General features: G+C 39.1%; 1 protein-coding gene across 5 annotated transcripts in view; it reads left to right on the forward strand.

Moving 5' to 3' along the window:
* cu (curled) overlaps window positions 1–23881 on the forward strand; it is a 116585-nt gene that overhangs the window by 70264 nt on the left and 22440 nt on the right. Inside the window, exon 2 of one of the 5 annotated variants that reach the window (XM_065232309.1) lies at window positions 21781–22201. The exons of 2 other annotated variants lie outside the window; for them this stretch is intronic. In XM_065232309.1, the coding sequence (XP_065088381.1) occupies window positions 22131–22201 (71 nt within the window). In that variant the 5' untranslated portion in view covers window positions 21781–22130. Of the gene's footprint in view, window positions 1–21780; window positions 22202–22433; window positions 22456–22528; window positions 22748–23881 lie in introns of those variants that run through there. 2 more of the 5 variants (XM_065232312.1, XM_065232308.1) reach the window with 2 other exon arrangements.

A 23881-nucleotide genomic window follows, 5' to 3' on the forward strand; every position in this document is an offset into this window, starting at 1 on the left:
TGCATCTCTCTGCAAGAATCTTCGTCTCAGCTCTTCTGATGCACAACCTTCAACTATAATATCAATTATGAAAATCTCAGAGAGTACACTTCGTACTTCTGTAGAATATTTCTCACGACCACTGTCGAATACGCATCACAAAATGAGGAAATCTCTCATTTTTCTCTTGCCGAATCTTTCGCAATCTGGCAAACTATCGTAAATGCGTTGCAATTGCTTGCCTCCCAAGTGCAGCAGCTTGACTCGCATGACTCTCTGATTCAAAATGCCATATGCCTCAAAATAAATTTCAAGAGCAGATTTCCAGCTCTTCCACTCTTTAGCCAACTGATTCCTTTCGATTTCTTCGCAACGAAATGGTGGAACCGGTCGAGTGTCATCGATCTGTAAATGGAACACACACAAACAAACATCATCATGATCTATCGTCATACGTGTGACAGTTAAGTTTCTTAATTATAAGAAAATTACTTAAATTCTTATGTGCACTTATTTCGAACATACCTCCTCTAAACATACACTCCTTGAAGTGACCAAACAGTGAATTAAAATCAAGTTTAATACTTTCAAACTAATATTAGTTATTCGACATATGTAACTCAATAAAGATATAATAGTTAGTCAGGTTCAATAAAACCCATTGAAGTCTGCACTCCACCGAATAAAATCAGCAATGCATTCTTTCATTTTTCGACGTCCATTCAATACTCCTCAGAGTAATGCAGTAAAACTCTTTCATAAAACCTTGCATAGGCCATCCACACTCCTCAGAGCAAAACAAGTGTAGCAATGTTCTTCAGCTCCACCAAACTCATTCGGTACTACACTCTTCAGAGTGAACATCTTCACAACTCCCAGCTTTTTTGTGCCACATACCTCAGTATGGACATCGTCACAAAGCTCTTTAGCTTCTCAAAGCTTATTTGGCACTCCTCGGTGTTAACATAACCATTAAACTTCCGGCACCTCAGAGCCCACAAATCGTTCATTCTTGTAAGCGTAAATTAACACCATATTTTTTGGCTTCTTAAAACCATTTACACCACTCGAAGTGGAAATCTTGAACAATGTTCGCTGTAATTACTTAAATCTTCTCCTCACTCTTTCAAGTTCATAATAAAATGCAAGAAAAACATAAACAACGTATTTTCTATGCACATTATTTCTTCTTTTTCATTGCCGGTTGAATTTTATTCAGGATAGTACTACGTCCCGTTTACTCCTCCGCTTGAACATTAAATGCATATCGATAGCTTCAGTTGATGCAATTTGAATACTTACAAGTTTTTCCATCATCCTTGTTGCCAAATGTAGAGGTTTCGGATTTTTCCTTTAATATCACTCGCCTTTGTTGCTAAGTTTTAATTACTTTTTATTATCACCTCGTGGACTTATTCGCGACCGTTCTCATTCGTTCACCAAGCTTGAATACCCTTCCTTTTCCTCTTCCCTCCCTTTCAGCATGCATGCCATCAGCGCTATCTGTTGCCGTTATTCGCGCTGTCTGTTCCCACCATTCATATTGATTAAAGAGCCTAAATTTATAAAGAGGCGATATGTCAAAATTGGAACAATCGATTGTCTGTCAAAGTCATAGGAAAAGTCATTCCAATCGAGCAGAAGACCTGTCAAATGGATAAGATGTCGTCTCTTCATAAATTCAGGCTCTTTAATATTGATCATAGACCGAGGGGTCTGCCACTACAAAGGGCATCAACTTTAGATAAGTAATTTGAAGAAAGATCCACTAGTGCAGTGAGGGAGGAGAGGGAGAGGAAGTGTTTAGGGTTTGTAATTTTTACAAAAAAAACCCGAATTTATCCACCTATGGTGTGATCAGACCCTTCTTACTTATTCAAGTTTATTTATTTTATTGTCATTATCAGTAACGAAGCCCCCCACCCCCGTGTCATCCAGTGACGCTACGCCACTGCCTGGGGGTACCCGGAATATATCCGGGTGTAGTCTATTTGGTGAGGCTACCAATCACCTTATCATCGTATTTTAATGTGATTTAATGGGTTTTAATTCAATTCATATTCAAGCAACTTCCCCGGGGTACCCGGAACATGTCCAAGTGTGTCCAATGTGGTCTGGAACACTTAACACGACTTGGTTTTGATACGTTTTCCGTTAAATCCAGCGTGAAGGCCCATATTCACCGGATATTATTCCGGCCATATCTCCGGAACCGGTTCACCGATTCCAAAACCGTTCAATAGCGTTCAATGGGACCCCAATACCTATCATTTGGCACCGAGTTTGTCCAAATCGGTTGAGCGGTTGCTGAGAAACGTGAGCGCATTCATTTCGTTACATACACACACACATACACACACACACACACAGACATGTTCCGATCTCGTCGAGCTGAGTCGAATGGTATATGACACTCGGCCCTCCGGGCCTCGGATCGATAGTTGGTTTTTCAAGTGATATCTATACCCTTCTTTGTAAGAAGGGTAAAAATCTATATATATCAGTAAATAAAACGCCCAGACACTTTAGATGACGAGTTAACACATAAAACACATAAATTGACAGATGTTGGCAGTACACGGTCGATGAAAACAACTCTAAATTAAGTATGATTTCTAGGCTTTTAACGCTTATGTGGTGAGCATTTTGCCGGCTCTCAGCTTAAAAGAAACATTTTTGATTAAATATTATTCGATTTAGACTAATGTTGTTCGATTAGGCTTATGTTGTTTTGCCATAACCTCCAGTTTGAATGAAATTGTAATATGATATCAAACTGGTACTTTTTCACAATTCTGAGTAAAATTTTACTCAACTGTGAGTTGTTTTCGATAGCTGATATTGAGCTGTCATCTGATTAGCGCTTAATTACAGTGTACTAGTCACCTTTCGTGTCACTAGTGGCGCTAGTGTCAGGGAAGTTCGTGTATTAGGGATAATAGAAAGTGGACCATATTGTTAATTTTTAATATTTGTTTGAACGCATGATTTGATTGTTCCTAGTCAACTAATCAATTCCACACCCGGTGAGACGTTCAATTTTCTCATATGGCGCCAGTCTGCCGCGTGTCACAGCTGTCACGCATGACGTGACAACCCGCCAATCATTCAAGTGTTGTTTATTAACACTTATCCCGCCCAACAAAGAAAGGTAACGGCCAATCTTCGCTTTTTCTCCATGCCTTGCGGTTTGTTTTTGTTCCATTTAGGCAATCGTGAGCTGGCAGACTCCCTCTCCACCAACCTGCTATAAATATATAAAAAATAAAAATAAAACAGGTAGAAAGAATAAGCAGTGATGGTGCAACCAGAAATTTCTGGATAAATATTTTTCTGCAACGCAAAATGTTGAACTCTCGTATCCAATCCGTACATGTGTGTGCCTCTGTCCAGACCGTCCGAAAAACAAAGTAATAATAAGGAAACGGCACCTATTCCTATACTGCTCGTCGTCATTGTTGAGCGATTCCCGGTTCGCGAGTTCAAACGACACTGATGCCGGTATAAACAACATTAGATATCTATTAGGGTGGTTCAAAATATCGAAGTTGATCCACCCCACGCAATGAGATCGCAACCAAAGCTCAAATTTTAGGAGAATGATCAGGACTTGATTTGGAACCAATGAAACGGGGTGGAGTGGAATAGATATTTTGAACCACCCTAATAGATATCTCTATACCTTCCAGTGGAACTTGACGATCGCTTGAGACAAGATTTATTGATCTCCCGCTACCCGTCGTCAGTCGCACCCTGTCTGAGTGTTTATTTCGTATTCTACGGTGACGGTTTGCGATGAATCGATGATTGCAAGAATGCGTTCAGCGGGCTAGAACTGATTGACTTGGTTTTTTTTTAGTTCAAGTGTACATGACAATAATGGTTTGTTCTCTTTACACTCGCTGAATGGATCAATGACTCTAAACAAGTGCAGGTCACAACATTGCGTTGATTATTTCATTTTTTTTTAATGTCTTCTTTAGAGTTCAATGATACAATTTTAACCAATCAAATGATTAACGTTTATTGAAACTGATTGGATTTACAAAAGAGCAGAGTTCATTCCATGTCCCGGAAGTGGACGATTACAAATAATAAGTTTATATTTAATTTACACACTTCTTCTAATAACATGTTGGTCACGCTCCGAGTTAAAAAAAATGTGTCCTAAATAAAAACAACAACATAAATTAAAAAATGTGCCCCAAGTTATCCCCCAACAGGCCTTGCTCCCTTCACGCTATCCAAGTCTCCTTCCTGATAAGTCAATTTATCAACCAAAAATCATAAACTCATTCAATTTAAGCATTCTAAACCCTCCCACCACAAACCGGATCGGTCTCGTTTGGATCACCGAAAAAAAAATACTCCTACCGACTGTCAGCCGCCAATTCCAAAAGTAATCGTTCAAACTTGATCCAGACCTTGATCCTCTTATTTGCCCGATGACTCTTCCAATTGTTCCATGTATACAGTGCACCCCACACGACAGATGTTTCGTCAATATTTTCACGCCAATCATTCCAACCAAAGTTTTGCTGGGTCATCAAAACAGGGCTGCTCCTCACTAAAATTTGTTATATCCGATCGACTATTACGAGACAATTGACAACTTTTCTGTCCCACGATATGGCCCCATCTGCTGCTGGCGTCAAACAGAAAGGGAAAATATAGAAAAAAAAATATTCTGCGAATATAATAATGGCATCAATATTTTCGCCATCAATATTACTGACAACACTTTGGAGTATTGACAATATTTTGCTCGTGTGATGGGTGCTCACCATAATGGGCAGTAGCTGAATCGAAAGAAAAGAAACAAGAATCACACCAATCTAAAAAATTAGAACGAAGAGACGACCGATCGATCGGTCATGACTGATGACGACACAAAACCATTCGCTCCGTCGTCGTCGTCGTCGTCGTCGTCGTCGTCGTCGTCGTTGGGTCGCACACTGCGGGTTGTTTTTGTGCCCCATTACCCGTGTGTGGTTCTCGAGCATTTTACTCACGACGACGACGACGGCGAGGGCCCTAAACACTTCCGCAATTCTAAATTATTTGATTTGATTTGGTATCACAACCGTTTGCTTCGGGTGAGCGGCTCGACGCGTCGATAGAACGATATCGATTGGGATCGTGAGTGACAAATGTAGGAAAAGGGAGCGCGGGGTACCAAGTAATTGGTGGTTTGAAAAATGGTTTACTGCTTTGAGGATAGATACCAATCGTAGTGGGAAATTTTCGTTACTAACTGTGTATAGGTCATAATCGATCGAAGCTAGAAGGGATATGAAATCTCTTCCTGTACCTAGTGTGGAGCGAGCGACTGAGCTTGTTTCAAGAGTGGTTTACTAATGCCTTTTTAATGATAATATTGGTTGAGCTGACACAAGTGCGTGGGCACCCAGTGCACACTGTTTATCAACTATGTTTCAAGTGCATTTACTGGCTGCGTCTAAAGCACCCAAGATCACTGCCGGAGGCGTGAAAAGGAAGCATTGCTCTATCGATTATCGATCGAGTGTGAATTGAACCGTTTGAACCAAGATCTAGAACAGTGGGCTCCAACTTATTCTGCATCAAGGATGTTGACATTTCTTGATCAATCTGAAGGCCACATTGCCTACACAGTTTGATGAGTCTCTTCATTTCCACGAATAAAAGAATATTATACACATATATTAATAATAATTCTTTGGATAATTGAGCTCTCTCATGAAAATTGGCTTTCCACCAAGAAAATATATCGATAAATCTGCTTGCAGAATTAAATTTGCAAAGAGAAATCGCTGAACAGTTTTTCTTTTGTGAATTTATGCGACAACTTATCGATCTCAATGAGACACGAGTAGGGGAGACACTGCTACTGTACACAGATAAAAGTTCTGAATTTTAATTGTGATGTAAACATTCATTCGCGTAGACTTGTATTTCATTTCACGCAACCGAGCAACTTGCAAACAATGTTATTTACAAAGATGGCCTTTTGTATACAATATTCGATACATTGCATGAAATGTGTCAGAACTTTACGTGATATATAATGTAAAAGTATATGATATGTGACGCTCCATTTATGTGCATTAGACTGCCAGCGAAAATGGTAATTTTTAATTTCGCTGACAAACCATATACAAAATGTTTATTGCCTCGAAAAATGACCCTATGCAAAATTTGAGCTCAATCGGACATGATTTAGGGGTGGCGCAAACGCGTCAAAGTTTGACTTTTTTTACTCTCGGAAATCTCCCAAGGGGGGGAGGGGGGTACATGAAATTTCGGAAATCAAATTTTTTTTATGCCAAATGTCTTAAAAATGCATGAAATGTCAAGATTTGATGCTATCCCGAAAAAAATTTTTTTTTTCAAAAATCGACTTGCTGGGACTTACAATTTTTTTCATGAGTTCTATATGGAATATAGAACATTGATGAGTCGGCTTCTAAAACTGTTCACAATTGTCTCCAACCTGCTTATATATCGAATTAAACCACCATTTAGGATCTAATACGAAATAATTCACTAGGGTGGTCCAATTATTCTTCATTAAGGTGGTCCAAAAATTCAAAAATATATGAAAAACCACAACTGTTCATCAAAATTCCTTAAATCAATTGTAAAAATATCTTGAATTGCGTTAATCTGTTTTTTTTAATCATGAGTTTTACACAAGAGGAACATTTGCCTGAAAAGATGAAAAAATACTTGTTTTATACTTTGCCATATATTTCCTTATTAGCTACACCAAATCTGATTTCCTGGTACTCTTATAATTTTTTCGATGATCTTCAACTAATTGTAAAATGCACTGCTTTTGATCTTCATCCGTTGATAGTTTTGAATTGTATGTTTTAATCAATGCTATACCACGCTCTGCATTATCATTAACTACTTCCAAACATTGAACCCGTCTTTTGGCATTTTTAAACTCGATGGAACTACTCCACTGCTCCATATCGACATTCAGCAACGACTTCGGAATTTAGAGAGCTTTGAATAAGTTTTCAATACCACTGCTGCCTTGTACAAACGAGTGTAGTTCAATCGTTGAAATATCGTTGGATTCAACAATGGATCGGGCTGTAATGTTTTTATGAGTATCTGTAAAAAAAAAAATCATTTGAAAATTAAATGAAAATGTATCAATTAAAGCATTTACCTGATAGAAGTAAGGCTTCGATGACCTTTTTCTTAACCGGGAGGTCTAAGGCTGTTGTCCAAATATTGCAAGTGAGTTAAAATTCCTTTATGTACTGCTTTCGCAACGTCTTCATCAACAGTTTCATATTCCTTCAATATTTTTAACAGGTTCAGATCGTTGTTGGGTGCCATCGCAGCACACGGAGAAAGAAACCAACTTTTCAAATAAATTTTTACAATGAGCACACAAAATCGAGCTAGTTGATTTTTAGTTTTATCTGGTAAAGCAAATTCATGCCGAAGAATAAACATTTTCAAAGAATAAATGATTTTGGCCATCCACCTTGCATTGTGGAACGCACCAGGAGCTCTTATTTGTAATTTTTCATCGATTTTTCCACCCAAATATAAAATGGCAAGTTGTAGAACCTCTCGGTAATCACCACGGTGGTGCTGCTCTCTAATTTGTTTTTCATAAAACTCCAATAACGCCAATCTTTCTATTTCCGAAATAGCTATTTTAAAAAAATCATCATCCATACCTGAGTGGTATGAAGTCTTTTCCAAAATGTGCCATTTTGATTGGAATTCCTTAAAAATTTCAACATTTGGAGACTTTGACGTTTCAAATTTCAGAATTGTAAAAGCTTTGCCAAGTAGCAGTTCATGTATGTGGTGTCTACAAGGGAGGCCTATAAGCTGCCTCTTAAACAATTTGTCCAGGTACTGACACGCACCTTTTTTTTTCTACCGGTGTTTGATGCAGTAGTATCAAAAGATGTAAACATAATTCCGAAAACAAACGATAAAATAGTCAGAATTCTGAGGTGAACATACAAGATTTAAGATCATACCTGTCCGCAAGCCCCCATTCGACGACTGCATTGTACACCGCTTCTGCTTGTTGTGCCCCCGTAGAGTTTTCGATGGGTGGAACAGCCATGATGAACCATGATACAACTATGGCCAAGCGCTCGGTTTTTGGTAGAGCTTTGGATGGTAATATGTTAGGTAGCAGCTTAGAATCCCAATGTTATGTTAAGTTTATATCTGGCTTAAACGACGCTTTTAAATCATGTTGCATTTGTAAGCGAATTCCTGCTCTGGCGATTCTGACAGATTCCTTGTTCAACAATAATGATGAAACATCGTGCCCTAAAGCTTTAGCGATCGATGATATTAGAAACACAGCATTTCGATCACTCACTTTACAGCGGTCCAATGCAGCAGCTACCTCAGCTGTAACAACTCGTATCAGTTGCGATTTACGTGTCAAAGCTGGTTTTGGAGAACCTAGAACGTTCAAAATATATTAATATGGATGTTAATAGGTGTATAATCTAAAAGAAAAAAAAACATTAGTAAAACATCACAACGTACCTGTTTTTGGAGAAGCTCTTTCGGATGTACTAGGCGAGTACACTGACCCAGCCTGGCTGTCGTTTTGTGATGATGTTTCAATTGAGGTTGCATTACAAATTTGATCCGGTCTTTAACTTGACCCTTCTTCCTCAAAATCGCTACACGAAATGGTTTCATTGATAGGGAGAACCTCAGTTTCTTCCTCAAGATGAGCTTGTTCCCGCTGTTTTTGCAAATATTGCATCGCCTGCTTTTCTTCACGGGTTTTTGCCTTAAAATTTTTCCCGATATCAAACAAACTCCGCAATGATCCATGAAATGTGTTCCTTTTTTCGACGTCTTTCTTAGCCATTCTAAGTTTGGATTTTAATAAGGCTCTCCAGGTATTGAAAAATAGCAACAGTTTTTTATTTATGCTTATGTCATTTACCAAATTTGCTAAGGTTTTTTTCTTCCAAGCATCCTTTAATTCTTTTATTGTTAGGAGGGCACTAAGCTTACAACTTTTTTTTTCAGCACGCAAATGAAACATATATTTACGAAAAACTTCACTATACGTCGGCAAGTTAACAAAATGGCCGAACGACGGCAGATATTCTCCAACTAGCCAAATATCAACCATTTTTAACAAACTGTCGTACTATTCTCTATCAGTTCTCTGCTTGTTGTCTTCTTCAAACGCACTACTGATTGATCATACATCCTCAGATCGCATCCTTTTTGAAACTAAAGCATATGTAGAAAAAGCCAAGGTAGAAAAGTTTACGTAGAAATAAGTACTTGAGACCGTTGCTTGCCTGTAGGAGAACACTGTTAGTGTGTGTTTTTTAATTAATACCCAAAAGGAAGCCAGATAAACAATATGCTTTATGCGAGTACTTTTTTGGCACCTCTATAGGGTAGGAATTTAAAAGAAACACATATAAAGGGTTGTCCCGTATTAGGTGGATATGTTAAAAAGTCATTGTACTTTCGTCAGATTGTACTGTAAACTAAACAGCACTAACGGTTGCCCTGTACAATTTTCGGAATTATTCTACGATTTATGTCTGTCTATTCTTCTATTTTACGTGCTCTCAGATACTAAAAAGTAATATCATCAAATGTTTTGAAGCTTGGATTCTTAAAAATTCCAAAACACAACATGATGATATTTTCAGATACATGCGTTTGGTAAAAAGTAATGGTTTTTACATACCTATTTTGATTTTTGGACCACCCTAATGAAGAATAATTGGACCACCCTAGTGAATTATTTCGTATTAGATCCTAAATGGTGGTTTAATTCGATACATAAGCAGGTTGGAGACAATTGTGAACAGTTTTAGAAGCCGACTCATCAATCTTCTATATTCCATATAGAACTCATGAAAAAAATTGTAAGTCCCAGAAAGTCGATTTTTGAAAAAAAAACAAATTTTTCGGGATAACACCAAATCTCGACGTTTCATGCCTTTTTAAGACATTTGGCATCAAAAAAAATTTTTTGGTTTCCGAAATTTCAGTGAAAAAAGTCAAACTTTGACGCGTTTGCGCCACTCCTAATCATGTCCGATTGAGCTCAAATTTTGCATAGGGTCATTTTTCGAGGCAATAAACATTTTGTACATGGTTTGTTAGCGAAATTTGATGGTCAAATTTTTCCCATACATTCATTGGCAGTCTAATGTGCATCATATTGAACAGAAATTTACACTACTTTTTCGAACTGTGTACCTTTTGACTAATGACAGTATGATTGATGGTAAGCTCCCATCTAGAGTTATGCATCTCCAACTATGTAAATCTTTAACTTCACACATGCAGTAATAAAAACATGATTAGTTAAAGTACATAGCTCTAAATGGGAACTTACCATCAATCATACTATCATTGGTCGAAAGATAGCAGCGCCTCCTCCATATGTGTCTCCTTGAGATCGTTTAGCTAGAAAGTTCCTATTAAACAGCTGTGGAAGTACACAAAGAAGATCAGGACAGGTGTAAAATTCCAAATTGGGACACATTTGCCACGAGCAATAGATCGGAGCAAACGTGCTCGTATGCGGACAGTTTGGAAAAATCCTTCTGTTTTTAATTTCAATTCCTGACGCATCTTTCCTGACCGGTTTTCTAACCAAACCACTTCGTTTCCTAATCTGGCGCAAAAAATCAGAAGCAGGTCACACGCAAACTTGTAGAACGGGAATAAGCAGCACCGGCTCTCGCAAGCACTCACCAGAGGCGCTTGCATCCATATAATGAACTGCTTGTAAACACATACACCGGCAGGTCGTCATAAAGGCACCGCAGTAAAGCGCCAGAACGGAAGCAAATGTGCATATATTGTGAAAAATTTAAATTACTGTTATTCATGACCTTGAACGCCATTCGCGGTTCGCGACATACGACATTTAAAGCCCTACGCGAGAACCCGACGACTAGAACGTCACCATCCATCTTATACGACGACGTCTCGGCGTCTGTGAGCGATTGAGATCATAAAATGTGCGCTTACTTTCCAGAGCTCGTAAGCGCTTACCCACTTGCCGATCTCATAAATTACGGAAACCAATGATTTTCGTGATCGGCGCTGAACTCCAGACGTGACACCTCAAAGAGAGTTGACCCGTCGTCGGTGCATGGATGATGATTAGCCGGTCATCCGCCTGGCTACCGAATGATAGACGACGACAATGATGAGTGATCGACGCGACTGTTTTTTTTTTTTGTTGGCGCTTACACACAAGCACGGTGAGGTGCGAGTATGTTCCACACTATCTGCCTTTTGAGGTGTTGACTCACTCGCGTGAACTCGATCGCGTTCCTTCTGGTTTGGGTTTGCTCAATAATGCATACAGCAATGGCTCGATTTTGATTTTTCAGTGGTCTTATTGCACCAGAGTATATCTTAAACATCCATCTTGAAGATGCAGGAGAAAGATTTGGAACTACGGTTGTGTGAAATTATAGAACGATAAAAGTCTGATGTGCGTAGGGGCTAACAAAATCGGGGCATTACTGCATTAGGCTTCTTATTAGGACGATGACAACGGGTGACGATGACCGGACAGCATGGTGTTAAACGCGATCATTGGGAGGTAAACAGTGGCAACTTTGTTGTTAGCGTGTTATTATATATCCGTGATTCAGGAGGCATTATTTCACATTTGGCAAAAGGTCAATGATGCATTATGTACAAATCAATCTGCGTTCATAGTTCGTTTCCAAATTTCGTTTCCTGAGCAGAAAATTTACACTAGGGGAAACAGTCCTATTGTTGCGGTACGTTAGAAGCGTTAGAAGCCTAATGTTGTGTCTTGGAGGCGAACCAGCCCAAGGCTGAAAGCCTCCCTAATAAAGATAAATAATAATAATAATAATAATGTTGTGTATGGAGGTCTTCATACACATCAATTGGCTCCTAACGGTTCTAACGTATCGCAGCAATAGGACCAATTCCCCTATATGGATAGTTCTGGTCGTGTCCCAGGAAGGAGAACTTTAAATATGTTTAGGATAATCAGCATTGTTTGAGTAAAAAATAAATAATTGATTTGGGATTTTGCGAATTTTCAGTTCACAGAACCATGAACTTATTGGGCATATTTCGGACCGATGTTCTGAGCAGTGTCTGTTTTTATAATTTACCATCACAAGCAAGGAGCTGCGCTTCAACACAGTGTATTGCGTTGGTTTTGAAAATCTTCCCTGTTACGTACGAGTGAAATGAACAAATTAGTTCATTATACATCAACGAATAACAAACTAATATTTATTAGTTATAATCAATATAACAAATGAGCTTGAGCTTGATTGACCACCCACGGTTGCTGCTCTGTTACTGCCAGATCAGCTGTAATTACACAGAGAACCAATAGACGATGCTTGGGACTAGCAATCATCCTCAATGTGTAAAAACTGGTGATCTTAAATTAGGCAATACCAGCGCCGGCCGGGCCTGAACACAGGTCAAGAAAGGAATGGGAAGGATTGTGTTGACATGAAACTCGCTTTGATGGAAGCCGAGAACACCTCTGCACTTTCACGAGGAATCACTGGGATGATGGATAAGAGGGTTGGGTTAGCAGCAGGGTTCGTTTTGGTAAACGATAAGCTGAATTGATGTCCTAACGATCATATAACGCGAAGGAGCTTGGGACTAAACCCACGGTCTTCTGCTCAGTAAGCAAAAACGTTTGCCACTAGGCAGACGAGCACCTTTTTAATCACCGAGTTGCTGTTATTACCATGTAGTCATATTAACAAATAAAACGATTGACGAATCTTGAATGTGGATGGGCCTGAGATTAGACTCATGATGTTCTGCTCAGTAAGCAAAAACGGTTGCTCTAAAGCCACCGAGCCCCTCATATCACATAATACCGTTGCTCAAATTTGTGTATCCATTCAAACCCGGAACCAACGACAACAACGAGTTTCGCAAAATACACGATACACAAGCGATTTTACCATAAATCTCTTTGATATGTAAGGACCTGGGACCGCGTTTTTCTGCTCAGTAAGCAGGCCACTGTAACCGACGATCTTTCAAATCCGAAAACTAAAAACTACGAAAAAGTACTTAGGCCTTCATTAAGTTCCACTTTCACGCGACGTTCAATGACAGGGTCCTATCCAGGATTATATCTGAAACATCCAAATCTGGCCAACGCCCACCTAAACCTGTTCTAATCCACCTGAAATGACTAACGAATGGAAGACTTTGACTACCCAGCCATGCAATAGTCTCATTCCGTGCCTTATGGCAACTTGATGATTCTATTGCGCTCATCTTTTGGCACCACCCAGGGGAGACTTGGTCCTGTACCCAATGCTTAACTTATCTCCATTCCACTCAGCTACTCGCAATTTCTTGTGATATAGTGGGCGGAATATTATTATATGAGACAATTCAATGCAGACGTCTTTCCAAATTTGGCAGATCGACAGGTAATCGGTGAGTTACCACGATAGTTGCTATTCAACAACTCGACAACGTCCCATCATCAACGCCTGCTATGAGAATTTCCCATTGCAGACGCCAACGAAATGACGTCATCGAGCTATCGATCAACTACCCTGGTTATCGCCTGGTACCTTATAGCATGATGCTAGGAGGCGAACCGGAAGAATCGATGAGCTACCTCTCCCCCTAGTTATAATCAATATAACTAATAGTTATATTAATTACTGATGGAAAACAAGCTCTTTTTATGCCAGAATACCATAATTCGCCTTTTAAAAGGTCTTCTTTACCAATCCAACAACTCTTTTAGGTGTGACTGTCTAAAAACTGAAAGATCAGGTTTTGTAAATTTGGTAATTATTTAATATGTTTCTAAATATTTCGATAACTGAATAATACCAAAATAAGGTATCATCGCAAGTAACATTGCAAGTTTTATCATGGTTTTAAATCATGCTACAAGTCTAAATCATAGTTTGCAGAACCTTCATAAAACCCCAATTGCTACTTGGGATACTTTATTAATATATTCAAATGTTATCGGTTAATAATCCGAGCAGGAGAAAATAACTAATGAATACCTAATTTTCAACTGATACCTACATTTGGTATCTCTTATGTCATGCTGGTCAATACCAAATGTAGGTATCAGTTGAGAATTAGGTATTCATTAGTTATTTTCTCCTGCTCGGGATACTTTTCTTTTTACCCTACGCTTTAGTCTTATACTTCTTTTTAGCCGTGATTTTTGACAATAATGCATAACAGAAGCCACAAATGTTGACTTTAGTATGTGCAACATTCGTGTTATCAACAAGACATTTCGTGCAGAAGTGTGATTTTTGGGTTTTCATAAATTCCGAGTAAACCATCAAGCGGAATATTTTAATGGTTGTTATAAAAAAATGTTCTAATTTCGATAGTTACTCCTTTTTCAAATATAACATGGCAGAACAGGAAATACTTTGTGAATTTAAACTCAGTTTTCTCAACAATTGCGCGTGCTTCAAAAAATCTAACTAGACGTTTGGATTCAGGAAGGTCTATTCAACAAAATCCAAGTCTAATATTCAGAGGAAGAAGCCAAAACCCATCTTGGCTGAACATAAAAACCAGCAAGGACCATGACTTTCAAAGGACGGTATCAAAATCCAACTTAGCAGGAAAGGAAACCCTAATTTCTAAAACTATACTTTTCGTATTACAAACCCGGTTCAACCTTCACGTATGGATTCAGTAAGGTCCCTTCAATAAAATACACGCTTATTTTTCAATGATATGAGCCTAAATGCAATTTTGCAGACTCTAAAAACAAAATTTCTATGAAAATACGTATGGATTTAGCAATTCTATAAATTCAGCGACTATTTTCAAAGGACGGCGCCGAAATTCAGCTTGGCTGAACAGGAAACACAAATTTCTATGAAAATACGTACTTTAGAGAATTTAATCCCAGTTTTCTAAAAATTGTGCATGCTTCAAAAAATGTACCATCACGTATGGATTCAGCAAGGTCCAGCCTATAAAATCTAAGCCTAAGGACGGCGCCAAAATCCAACTTGGCTGAACAGGAAACCCGAACTTCCATCAAAATACGTATTTTTGTGAATTTAAACTCGGTTTTAACAAAAATTCAAAAAATTAAACCTGACGTATCGATTCAGCAAAGGTCCATTCTTTAAAATCCAAGTCTATTTTTCCAATATCGGAGCCGAAGTTCAACTTGGCACAACACAAATTCAAAGTTTCTATGAAAATACGTACTTTTGTGAATTTAAACAAGGTTTTCTCAAAAATTGAGAAATTCAACCCTCACGTATAGATTCAGCAAGTTCTATTCTTTAAAATACAAGCCTATTTTTTTAACAATAGGATGCAACATTCAGTTCGACAAAAAAAAAATCAAATTTCAATGAAAATACCTACTTTTGTGATTATTAACCAGGTTAGTCCTTCACGTATGGGTTCAGCAAGTTCTATTCTATAACATCCAAACACACATTTCAAACGATAGAACCGAAAGCCAACCTGGCTTCAAAAAAAAATCTACCATCACGTATGAACTCACAAAGGTTTATTCTATAAAATCCAAGCCTGTTTTTCAAAGGGCGGAGCCAAAATTCAACTTCAAGAAACCCAAATTTCTATAAAAATTCGTACTTTTGTGGATTTAAACCCAGTTTTCTCAACAATTGTACTTGCTTAAAAAAATCTACCATCAGGTATGAACACACGACGGTCCATTCTTTAAAATCTCAGCGTGAAAAAAAAAGGATGTGAATCCCACAAAAACGAGGAAGGGGTCTAGGGGAAGCGGATTCTACGTAAAAAATTAGTTAAATCACTTCAGGAAAGCTCAGACTAACATTGAATATAATTCAATCACTCAACTCACTTGTTTGTGTATCAGAGAACGCTTGCGCAAAAAGACTAGGGTGGGGAACGGATTCGAAACTCAAATGTCATTAGCCAAATACATCCGTAGACCATAGGTCCACCGTTGTATAATTGGCAATGCACCCGTGTACTGAATGGGAATTGTGGGTTCGAATCCCACCGGTGCCCTTAGATTTTTTCGCAAATTTTCTCACACATACGTCTCTTACCGATGATATGTGCTTACCTCTCAGTATGTTCAAACTTTCCTATAAACAATTAAATTGACTGCAAAGTCGCTTAACCGTAAATCAGAACATTCCGGCGGCGCCAACTTGGATTGAACCCAGGCCTGCTGGGGTGAGAGGCAATCACGCTTACCACTACACCACCGGCGCCGCTAGCTCGGAAATTGTTGAATCACTGTAGAACATAATTGAGTCATTAAGTAACATTGCAACAGAAAAAATACAAAAGAGATACTTGAGATTTGTTCCGGCCTTATTGTTTGGTATTTTACCTCTTATGGCAGGCTCATCCATACCAATTTAAGGTATCGAGATATTCGTTCCTGCTCGGGATTGGTTCTTGATCGGTTAAAAAATATAAGCTGAAGTTGAAGTATGCAGAGTTCGCCAGATTTTGGTACAAACTGGTCGCTGAAGCATGCTAAGGTTGACCAGTAGAGAGCAGGCAAAATAGCTAAAAAAATGACTTCTTGAATCGATTTTTCCTATTTGTATGAAACTTTGCGTTTGCTTAAAATTCGGTTATTTCTAGAGCAACATGTGAAAAAGGCCTATATGTCAAATGTAAACAATGACTTTGAACATCGATTTCTCGCGGATAAGGAGTCATTCAGACAATCCGACATCAGCATCTTGTAAAGGAAATTTACTCTATCAGATGCTATAGTTAGTTTGCGAAGGCGTGTTGTAGAGAAAAATATTGTCCTTCTGGGAAAAATAAACAAAAAGAGTTTTTATTTATTTTAAGCAAAAATAAAAAAAAAGCACAAATATCCAAGGGGTAATCAACTCTGCACATTGTTCCGAAACACATAGAGGCACACTGATCGCCGCGTCATGGCACACGATGACAAGTACGTCAGAAAATATGATATAAAATGGCATCACTGTTTTGTGTTGACATTTTGCCAATCGTTGCTAAGGTTTACTTCTTCATTTACTTCAAAGTAAAGGAGAAAGGGATTTTTTTTTGTTAGTGCCATTTTTCAGCGAAATTGTCCCCTATCATAATAAGAGATTGTATAATTGACGAGACTCTCTTTGTCCTTATGTCTTCTGGGGCATGAACCTCTACAGAAAGTCCACACGGCTTTTGAGAGATGTCCATAGTTTCAGGCAAGTCCAAACAAACTAGTCAGAGTCACCACGCCCCGCAGAATAGGCCAGAATTAACTAGAATTAAGTATTAACTAGATGGCCATAGGATCCGGACCGAGAGTCAATTGTATGGGTAAGGAGCATTGCAGCGATAATGTACGGAGCTAAAAACACCCCGGTGCCGAACGATCCTACCGTTCTTCAGATGTATCGGCAATCGTAGCTGTTTCTCCCGTAGAATACCCCAGTACGATTGATGGTTCACCAATCAGTCAACCGTACAATTCATTCTATGGACTGAACTCGGATTCGATTGACTGTGGAGTTCTCTTTACGCTCTTCCGCAACTGTTCGTATCACCGATGGCAACTGCAACATTGAGAAAGATGCTGCTAACAGAATTGTTAAGGTAACCACACTAGAGGTAACAGAGTCAATCTGGATCGCGGTCATAATGAACGCAATCGGAACCGGTAGCAGTTTCATGCGATTCCGGCATGACCAAGTGTAAACAATATGAAGGAACAACAGGCAGATACAAGGAGGAGATAATCATCAAAGACGACCAGTATCAAGATTCTGGACTGACATTTGGATAAACCATGGACGAAGTAGTTTGACCCCCTACGACTGCTGACACTGGGAAGCTACTGCAGGTATATTGCTGCTACTACTACCGCCGGTTTGTAGCAGATTGTAGCATTGCCCGAATAGCATGATGATATTCCAGACAAGATTCATCTTCCACTTGCCGGTTGAGTACTTTGTTTTGGCAAACGTCTGTCAGAATGACGCACGGTTGAGAACTGTCTTCTCTAGGATGGACAGCTTCTGCCATCAGTCACCCTTCTCCTTCTCGCGGAGGGGCTAATCTTTGAGTGCCGCTTTTTTGAAGCGGATGACCGGCAACTAGCTCGTTGAATATTATCACGACTTTTTTCCGTCCTTGACTTGAAAATGTAACACTCTCAAAAGTCATAAGCAAAGGGTTGCCAAACTCATGGGTTACTGAGACTGTTAGCTTGATTGCCACACTTTGGCACGTTCAGCAAAACGCTTGACCTAGCTTTCGGCACAGATAAAATTCTCGGCACAGATTGGGATGTGCAGAGTTGAATACCCCTTGCAAATATCTCAAAAAGTCCTCGCTTGATATAAAACAATTCATCAGTAGACATGGAACTGCTCAAGAGTGATAATTGGAACTTCAAGCAGAGTACGTGATCTTTTCAGAAATTCAATGGCAGTTTTCAAAACTGTTAATAATTACCCATAAATAATAAGTTTCTGGCTAAATGGGGCAAAATGAGCTACTTTACTAGGTCTCCACAATCAGAAATATGATTCAATCGATTCGTTGGCCTTTTTCAATTGTATGATTTGATTTGTTTTATGTCTGAAATATAACGGCAGTTTTCAAAACTGTTAATAATAACCCATAATTAAAAAATTTTGGGAAAAATATGAAAAAATGGGCAGTCTGCACAAAGATTTTAAGGTTCAATTTAGTGTGATGCATTTTCGATAAATTCAAGTGCAGTTTTTTTCTACGCATCATTTCAGATTGCAAAAAGCTCGAGTCATTCTATTTTTTTGCTATTTTACACAAAATGACGGAAGCTTTTTGCAATCTGAAATGATGCGTCGAAAAAAAACTGCATTTGAATTTTTCAAAAATGCATCAAAGTAAATTGAATCTTAATAAATGTCCTTGCACATAACATATGTGGAACTCCATGCAAAATAACTGACTAAAAGATGACCTCTTTTTGTGTTGCCTCAGTGGTGTAACTGGTATAGTTGGCCATCGAACTGTAAAAATAAAATTTTCATGATATCGACACTGAGCGTTCACAAAGACCAATGTCGAAAACGTAAACAGTGGCTTCTTTCGTAAATTTCTCGTAGTTCAACGTCAATCCATGTAAGCCACCAATTCTATCGGATAGGGGGACTCTCACTCTACACAATCGTCGTGGTGGTTTACTGAAGTGGTTTTTCATTGTTGAGAAATTCGCGGAAAAAGTCATTGTTTACGTTTGCGACATTGGCTCTTATGAAAGAGAAGCAGATATATGGTTGCATGCTCAGTAAGCATTGCCGTTGACGACGACTTTGCAACTCTTTACTCCTATGGGGAAATCCCATAAACAGCTGACAATCTGTGCATGAAATCTAGCGGAATTTGTCTATCTCTTCACTCCACCATGGTAACAGTGAGCCGCCGCCACTTCACGTATCTTATGGGATTTTCATAGGAGTGCTGCCGTTTGCTGATTAGAATTTACCATAGGAGTAAAGAGTTACAGATTGGCCAATAAGGCAATTTGTAAATTGTCATACTAATGTGGCCATTCTTTTTTCAACTAGCTCTACAGGGGGCTTATAAGCGGTGCTGGTGGCGTAGTGGTAAGCGTGATTGCCTCTCACCTCAGCAGGCATGGGTTCAATCCTAGTCGGCGCCGCCGGGATGTTCTAAGGCATAACGTCTCTAATCACGCCTTCCTTCGGAAGGGAAACAAAACCGTTGGTCGTCGGTTCATAAGTTGATGGGTCGATAGGTAGGGTCCAGTTGTTGAAGCAGCCTCCCTGGCGTCGGTAGCATTGGTGCTCAGCACGGAAAACAAGCAAGTTGGTCAGTAACCAATCAAGAGCGTTATTAACCAGTTAATTTTGCCTATTAACAAATTTAATATGTCTTCGTCTCTTGGCCTGGGTGAAATACATTGGTTTTATAACGGATATTAAGATAATTGAATGTAATTGAATGTAAACAATTCGATTGTTTTCAATTGGCCGCAGTTTAAAAACATATGGATGGTTGAATCCTTGTATATTGAAAGTATCAAAGCGCTCGATGTGATTGATCATTCTGATTGCGAAATTCTTGTGAATGAAACGATGGTCACATCAAAATACTGCATATTTTCCGCATAAACTGGGTCACTTGTTGCAAAATGTTGCTGCTTCTCTCTGGACTTCAAAATGTATGCAGTAAACTTCTAATTTGCGCGGTCGTATTTTTTTCTTCTACAAATCCAAATGAAATCAAAAGTTGATGCAATTGGCTTCCAAAAATTAGAAAAAGTTTATCAAAAAAAAAAATAGCATGTACATTCTTCATCTAAGTTTACAGGAAGAAGATTGAAAAATATACACGCGCAAGTTTGAGCCATAACAGCAGAATTGGGCTGTAAACAGTTATTATATGGCAGCATACAATGAAGTTTCAGGATTAATCGTTGGGTTGTAGGTCATTGCAGAAAATATCGGCGAAAAATGTCCACTTTTTTAAATTCAAACGTTAAATTTTTTTTTGCTGTGTGAAGCAAGGTGTTGAATTTGTTGAATCCAGCTATGTAATTATAAATAAAGGACAGAAAATAGTTTACGATAAACAAAGACATAAGTTCAGAAGTATTAGGAAGTCATAGAATTATAAACCACGGTATTATAATTTTAATATAATTGACTACCCCCTTGATTCCCTTTCTCACTTTACAGCTGCTATAATCAATTTGACAGATTGATGTCTTTATATACTACTTGAAATCACTGAAGTGGGTCGATTTTTGATGATTAAGTTCCACATATGTTATGTGGTCCTTGGCTTCCTACCATATAATTCTTGGCATTTAATGGCTATAGATGCCTGGAATTTGCATTTAAAGCCAAATAACTACTAATTTCACCATAAAATAGGGAGAAACGGGAAAAGTGGAGCACTTTCCTTTGTCTGTGCAAGATAAAACCAGTGGCATTCGATTTTTCGGATTTTCGTACATAAGAATAGGTATCTCAAACTTCCTGGAACCAGCGGCACGAAATAAGTGCTGGGTCAGTTTTTGTCCACTGTGCAATCCCAGGATAAAGCTGATTTATTGCGTCCAACTGGACTATGCTTTACATAAATTTATCAACGCATTAATATGAACTAATACTTGGGTTATCCAGTCATTGTAATTCATCAATATAAATGCACGTTTCAGTTGAATATAGGTTATCCCAAGTAGTACATTTCCTTCACAAACAGTTGCAGTAGGGGTATTATTTCTTATTGATGATTTTTAAAGCTGTCTAATATTGGAACACCCCTCTAAATTGACAATAATCTTGTTGTAAATTCGTTCTACATTGACATCTATACATCGATATTGACAATATTTCTGTATTCACTTCGTCGATATTATTGTCAATAATTTCCCTTCGCGTCATACGTGTGTCAAGTACAGTAATAATATATCAACACAATTAAATAATGAAAATCCAACAAATTTTGCTTTGAACGCACATATTTGACATATTAGAATTACCAAATCTTCTTGTCTCATAAGTGGAAGTTGATGCAATTGTCTCAGTAGTCAATCGACAAAGGCATTCTACCGTATTCAGAATTCAAGTAATTCAATACTTTCGTTCTACAGCAGCCACGTAACTGCACAGACCTACCCCTCATGGTTTCACAACTGCAAGTCATTAAGTTGCTAATTGCCGAAGAGTGTGTGTATATTTATTGTAATAGTGTAATAAGCATTCCATCCGAAACTGAACTGACCGTGAAAATGTACTTTTCTCTCCTCCAATCCACCTTCTCCCACGTGAATCCATTTCATTACACCAAAAACAGCAGCTCCGTCTACGGTTGGACACCAGAGGCCCCCATATCGTAGACACGAACCATCTCGGAGCGGCATACATACGCAAGAGAGCAGCACAATTTTCTCTCAGCCCCCCAATCTCGCATACAGCCCCAATGAGCTCGTGAGCACCAATACTGGGAAGCAAGATCACCCACCGCCACCGTCGCCGCCCGCCGTCGTTCGACAAAACAGGTGGTGCGCTACTGCTAGTTCCCATACAGGGAAAACATCACCCACGTTTTCTTCAAGACAGCAGCGCTCCGCTATCGTGTCCGTCGTCCGGGTGCTCAGTAAGAGTGTGCGAGAGAGAGAAAGTGCCCTGAAAACTCATACCACGATGGACCTGCTTGTACGAACCACTTGCGTCTTCAGCACGAGGCGTTTTAAAACGCTACTACTTATTCCAAGGTAATCATAGTGTATTGACGTTCTCGATCGACTATATCCGTGTCGAGTGCCACCCTATTAGATAGTATAGCCGAAAGATCATCCCCTTGGTGTCCGAAAAAGTGAACGCGTGTGCCAACCACTGTGATACGTGTATTTACATTAGTTCTGCCCTAGACCACCTAGACAAGAGAACAGCGTGTTTTTTTCTTCGGGCCACGGTGTTTTGGTGTATGTTGTTCACTCTACCAGGAAGTGTCCCTTCGTCATACAAGGTGTGGATCCCATAGCCGTAATCCTCTTCTGTATATCCATGTTCGCTTTATTTTATATCGATGCTAGGCATCGCTTGACGCTCGAATCCGTGAAACCAGTGCGATTTCGCTCTCAGACGAGTGATGCTGCAATCGAAGTAGTAAAAGTGTTCCAACCCCACCGTAACTATTTTAACTACGGAATTGGTGAAAATCATTGAATGGAAATGTTCCGGCTAATTGTATGCAAGCTACGGTTTGTGCTGAGGACGCGGACGGCTCCGTACCGGACCAAGCGGCCCCACCCGGAAAGGTACACCTCCATTCTAGTGGCTGCTAAAGGACGAGTGCAAAAGTGGATGACCTTACAGGTCATTCGTATATGTTGCTACCTGTAGCAATCGTCTGTTCTGTTCTGTGTAATTGTGATTAATACTAAGGATGTGGTAACGAAAACACATCACCGTGCGTGCTTCGCTTTGTGAAGTGGAATTCCCCCACTGGCCTTGAGCTGATGTCATGAGCGCTACGGAACGAGGTGACAGACGATGAAAGTGCTATCAAAATCATCTGGCATTTTTATGGCAGGAAAAAAAAAGTATCACTCAGCTCGTGTCTCGTGCCGTGTTGTGTCTAAAGTTGCCTATGTGTGCCCATCACCATAGCTATATGTGAATGGTTGCAAAAACTAAAAGAGAGTGAAGGGAGAGAGTAAGACCGGGCAGTGTTGCTGGTTATACTGCCGGAAGAAGCTCAAGGCAGTGCTTACTGTTTGGTGTGTTTTGTGTCGTCATAGTTATTGTGGCTACCTTTTCGGGACCATGGGGTCATTCATGGACCCAAGGTAAAATTTATAGCGCATCGATGCTTCATGGGATATAATGATAAAACATTCATAAGTGACATGTTCTGTTTTTTCTCAAATCAACTGCATTTACAATATTTTCAAAGAGCATATTCATCAATCCCTCATTAATTGATGCGGTAGGTATGGTCCACCGGTGGAAACTAACGATTTAAAATTGGCTCACTACTTGACTAGCTTGTTGGTCCCAAGCAAACCGATTAACGTACCCCATTCTAGCACTACACAATGTTTGTTTTGATTCGCTATGAAAGTTTGACAGATAAAATGAGGGGTTCGTGGATTTTCCTATGTTTCGACTGGTGTTGTATAAGGTATGTCGAGAAGCTGTTATGCGACTTATATGAGTTGTAACAGAGCTTATTCGATAACATTTTTGATTATTCAGCGTTTATTAGACATCACTGCTTCCACTAAATTAAAACAGTGATGCTCTGTATACGCTTGATTCATATATAAAGTAACGTTTAATTAGTCAATCCTTTAAATTTGTTGAGTCAATATTATACATTTATTAAACGATTATTCAACTGTGGAAAATTAACCCGAAAATAAGAGAGGCAGGGGGGGGGGGGCAGGGAT

The sequence above is a fragment of the Ochlerotatus camptorhynchus genome, unplaced genomic scaffold, assembly GCF_037179485.1.
Source record: "Ochlerotatus camptorhynchus isolate MF236.1 unplaced genomic scaffold, CSIRO-AGI_Acam_v1.1 ptg000367l, whole genome shotgun sequence".
In the NCBI taxonomy this organism is placed as follows: domain Eukaryota; kingdom Metazoa; phylum Arthropoda; class Insecta; order Diptera; family Culicidae; genus Ochlerotatus; species Ochlerotatus camptorhynchus.